General features: G+C 37.2%; 1 protein-coding gene across 1 annotated transcript; it reads left to right on the top strand.

Annotated features, from left to right (window-relative positions):
• The first annotated feature begins 647 nt into the window (after positions 1-647).
• On the top strand, positions 648-5,102 carry LOC110926195 (E3 ubiquitin-protein ligase ORTHRUS 2). The gene is made up of 9 exons (XM_022169951.2): positions 648-1,508; positions 2,168-2,700; positions 2,905-3,030; positions 3,410-3,509; positions 3,602-3,663; positions 3,759-3,861; positions 3,988-4,135; positions 4,252-4,469; positions 4,568-5,102. The coding sequence occupies exons 1-9, from the start codon at positions 1,020-1,022 to the stop codon at positions 4,898-4,900; spliced, it is 2,112 nt and encodes a 703-aa protein (XP_022025643.1). The 5' UTR covers positions 648-1,019; the 3' UTR covers positions 4,901-5,102.

Below are 5,102 nucleotides of genomic sequence, written 5' to 3'. Positions count from 1 at the left end.
CAAATACTAAAGGATGGTGAAAATTTATCAAAACAATTTATGTCACATCATTGCTATGTAGACAGTAGAGCTTTCACTCACTAGTAATTTTGCCTAAAAAATAAAATAAATGTGTGATTCGTTTTGATAGAGGGATGAACCCCATCCTCATCATGGTGTGTCATGCCCCCAAAGATGACATGGCATGTGAGTCATGCCTTACTACATACTATCTTATTGTTTTATAGTTCATTGAATTAATTCTTTTCTTTGAGTAAAGCCGAAGCCTCTAGCGACTACCATGACCTTTTCCTCCTTGCTTTTTTACGTTTCTATGCGATAATCACATGAAAAGACTCCATGTATGATGTATGTATGGTGATCATGTATGTATCAATTTTCATTAATTAAAGCAAGAAGAAAAGTAACCGAAAATAAATATTATTAACACTTATTAATTTTTTTTGAATCACTAAACTTGCATGTCATGAGGATTGAACTCATGACCTCCACCTATTCTACACCTTATCTAACTCACCAGTCATCAACACTATTGGGCTATTCCCAATGGATATCAACACTTATTAATTACTCAATAATCAATACCATGACTCATCATAGTTCATACAAGTCTAAAATCTAAACCAACGATCATCCCCAATTGTGATTATTTCCTTCAAACAGTGTGAGCTAAAAACAGAGTTTGAAGATGATACTGAAGAGATAGATCACCAAGCATTTTTCATTTTTGGAATCACAAATAAAAAGAGGGAAAATTCAAATCCATTTTCAATTCCCTTTATTTTCATTTTCATTTTCAATTCCGATTAAATAAATATTCAATTTCAATTTTATGAATTTCCAAATCACAAATTCAACTCCCACCGGTTGCAGATTATTACAATTTTTATAAAATAATTCTCCACCATCGTCATCATCCTCATCATAATACTCACTGTATTCACTCAACCCCTCTCTCTATATATATACACACACACACATATATATCATTTCTTATCCTTCACCCCTACTCCGTCTTCATGGCGCACGATAGCAACCGCAACCTCCCTTGCGACGGCGATAACCGCTGCATGATATGCAAACTCACACCGCCACCGGAAGAAACTCTCACCTGCAAAACCTGCGTCACACCATGGCACCTCAACTGCTTATCCGTTCGTCCCCAAACCCTAGCCGAAGCTACACAATGGGAGTGTCCAGACTGTTCTAACCTCATTTCCTCTCACGCGCCGCCGTCGACCGTCACATCGGGATCTGAACAATCCGATTCGCTGATTGCGGCAATTCGCGCCATCGAGTCCGATGATTCACTCTCCGATCAGGATAAGGCCAAGCGACGTCAGCAATTGTTGAGTGGTGGAGGATCCGGTGACGGTGATACGGCGATTGATGACGGTAACGGTAACGGTAACGAGATCGGTTCCGGCGGAGATAACGATGTTTTGAAGCTTATTAGCGGTAGCTTTAATTGCTCGTTTTGTATGCAGTTACCGGAGAGACCTGTTACGGTATCATTTTCTAAATTAACCGAAATTAACATTTTAATATCTGAATTATATACATTTGTGTATATCTATAGTTCTAAACCCTAATTATATGATCTGGTGATATTTGAGTAATTGAATCACTAAAACAAATTGTGATTTATAATTTTATTTCTATTTGCAGTATGACTATTTGTTTGAACAAGTACTTACTTGTCATACACGCAGAAAGTAGTTGATCTATTCACCACTCACTTGTCCATGTATTGTATTTGTTGCTGAAAATGGTTAAATATATGATATGTGAAGATTTGGTAAAGTGGTGGTGGCCCTGTGATAATAAATATCACCAAAAGTGGAATATATGTAGTGTTCATGGTCTGACTCTGTGACTTGAGTTGAGTACTTTTTTGTATTGTTTTGTTGTAATGTTTTGATAAGTTCCTGTGTATATTCTTTTGGTTTAAGTTGTTATAAAGCCTGTTGTTGTGTTAGTTCTGTTTGGATGTTTGGGAACTTTAAAACTGTGGATTTTGTGTGATTGTTAGTTTAAAGAGGTTAGAGTTTAAGTATTTAATTACATATTTACTTGCTGAACTACACCAATTTGGATATGATAGCTCAACGTCAATACGTTTATTTCAAGATTTGCGTGACTTAATGCTTACGTGTTTATGTTGCAGACGCCCTGCGGTCACAACTTTTGTCTGAAGTGTTTTGAGAAATGGGTCGGCCAGGGAAAACGTACTTGTGCCATATGTCGAACTGCCATTCCTCCGAAAATGGCAAGTCAGCCTCGTATCAACTCGTCACTCGTAACTGCTATCAGAATGGCAAAGATGACGAAATCGAATACTTCTTCTGGACCATCTAAACCCTATTATTCTGTGACAAATCAAAACAGACCAGATAAAGCATACACCACTGAGCGGGCTAAGTATTCCGGGAAGGCTAATGCATGCAGTGGAAAGATATTTGTGACCGTTCCACCTGATCATTTTGGCCCGATTCTTGCAGAGAATGATCCGGAAAGAGGAACCGGAGTTCTTGTTGGAGAAACTTGGGAGGATCGTATGGACTGTAGACAATGGGGGGCCCATCTTCCTCATGTTTCCGGGATAGCTGGACAGTCGGATTATGGTGCACAATCTGTGGCGTTATCTGGTGGATATGAAGATGATGAAGATCACGGAGAGTGGTTTCTCTACACAGGAAGGTATTTAATGTTCCACACTGATAATACTATTATTTTGTGTAATATTACATTCGAAAATTCTTTTCTCTAAAACGAGAGCTATTTGTGTTATATATGGTTTAAAATTTATTAGAAGTTATGACTATTGTGCCTAAATCTATTGCACCCATATGTTTATTTGTGACTATTTCCTTCTCGTAATCTTTCTTTATTTGTTATTCACAGTGGCGGAAGAGATTTAAGTGGGAATAAAAGGACGAACAAGACACAGTCGTTTGATCAAAAGTTTGAGAAATCTAATGAAGCCTTACGGGTTAGCTGCAGAAAAGGCTACCCAGTACGTGTCGTTAGGTATGGTTTTATGTTACGGTTACATGTAGACCTAGTCATAAGTCTATGCATCAAAGTACTAAATATCACCCGATCGTGTATGTTTGAACTCTTATATATGTACGCAGATTGTTTTCACTTCAAACATACAAGACTACCTTATACATTGACCATGTGTGAACCTGTTATCTATATTCATGTACACTTTAGCAGAAGCTGGTGCGATTACCAGTGAATATATTAGCTTACACGCTAATTTTATTGTTTTACACAAGTCAATCCTAAAATAAAACCGTTAGTTCTGGTTAAATAATGACCGTTATGGTAAACATGTATGTTATGGTTTAATGAAAGATATTAATGTTATATTTCGTGAACTTTTCTCTATTTATATTTACAGGTCACACAAAGAAAAGCGGTCTGCTTATGCACCTGAGAAAGGAGTACGGTATGATGGGATTTACAGGATTGAAAAATGCTGGAGGAAACCTGGAATCCAAGTAGGATATTATATAACGTGCTAACACCATATTATATATATATATATATATATATATATATAGAACTTTAGCTGACATATAAATTTTAATAGGGATTCAAGGTATGTCGGTATCTTTTTGTTCGTTGTGATAACGATCCTGCTCCATGGACAAGGTTTGTCACGGCTACGATTATCATATATTTAAGCTTTTGAAATCTGTAGATGGATTTAAGATTTGGATTATTTACTTTTGATCACAATTTTGCAGCGATGAACATGGTGATCGTCCAAGACCTTTACCTTCCATTGAAGAGCTGAAAAACGCAACAGACGTAACAGAGAGAAAGGGCACTCCATCTTGGGATTATGATGTGAGATGATGCAACTGAATATTGTAGAATTACGTGTACTTTTTTGTTTGTGACTATGCGTGTGACTTTGGATTATGATGTGAGATGACGCAAACAGTTTTACACAATTTATTTTTGCGTTTGTAGGAGCAAAAAGCTTGTTGGTTGTGGAAAAAACCTCCACCAGAAAGTAGAAAACATGCTAATAATGAAGGTGTTGAGGATGGCAACGGCAGCAGTTCAAGAAAATCCCGTCGTAAAACCCAAATGTCTGTGAGTGAACGGCTCCTTAAAGGTCTGTGATCAGCTATGCATCATAATACACTTTTTGTGCATTTATTTTGAATAAAGTTTTTTGTTAGTTAACATGTTAATATGTTATTTTTTTTAATTATGTATACTGTAATGCAGAGTTCTGCTGCCCTATCTGCCACAAAGTGATGACTCAGCCGCTTACTACTCCCTGTGCACACAATTTTTGCAAGTCCTGTTTGCAGGATGCCTTCGCGGGCCAAACTTTTATGAAGGCTAGAACATGTGAAGGTAGACGTACTTTACGGGCCAAGAAAAACATCATGAAATGTCCATCATGCCCTCATGACATTTCTGAATACCTTCAGAATCCACAGGTAAGTCGGATATGTTTCTCTTATGGATATGCTAAAACAATGGAGTATCTAGCGTATTATGATGTTTTCAATAAGCATCGCCATTGATTATTCAACAGGTGAATAGAGAATTGATGAGTGTGATAGAATCACTTCAGAGGCAGACCAAAGAAACGGAGGAAAATGCAGTTTCGGGTGAGGAAACATCGAATTCAGATCAGAAAAATGACGACATTAACGATGAGAATCCCGAGACTGAGGTAATGAATCTGGAAGTTGGCGAACCTGGAATAGAAGTTATGCAGGATTTGAAACGGAAAAAATCTGGAGATCAGAAAAATGACGACGTTAAAGATGAGAATCCCGAGACTGAGGCAAATAACATGAGTATGGAAGTTGGCGAATCGGGAATAGAAGTTATGAAGGAAGGATTTGAAGCGGATCAAATCTGATGATGGTGATGATGATGTCAATGATGATTCTGCGCGAGTTAACTTGACTATATACATATGTGTGTGTGTGTGTGGGCGTGTGTGTATGTGCATATTATATGTTTTGTTTTTGGTTCAAAGAGGAGTTTTAGGAAGTATGGCGTATAACGTATCTTATAATACTATTTTGGCAACAAATATATAAAATATATGGGCTTATGTA

This window comes from Helianthus annuus, chromosome 17, assembly GCF_002127325.2.
Source record: "Helianthus annuus cultivar XRQ/B chromosome 17, HanXRQr2.0-SUNRISE, whole genome shotgun sequence".
Taxonomy (NCBI): Eukaryota; Viridiplantae; Streptophyta; class Magnoliopsida; order Asterales; family Asteraceae; genus Helianthus; species Helianthus annuus.
This window is presented reverse-complemented; position numbering and strand designations above follow the sequence as displayed.

Bases quoted from the DNA above. Each gene is read 5' to 3' on its own strand.
- LOC110926195 (XM_022169951.2), top strand. From the start codon at position 1,020: ATGGCGCACGATAGCAACCGCAACCTCCCTTGCGACGGCGATAACCGC. The intron at 3,664-3,758 runs GTTTGTCACGGC...ACAATTTTGCAG, and splicing joins GATCCTGCTCCATGGACAAG to CGATGAACATGGTGATCGTC. The intron at 4,136-4,251 runs GTCTGTGATCAG...ACTGTAATGCAG, and splicing joins GAGTGAACGGCTCCTTAAAG to AGTTCTGCTGCCCTATCTGC.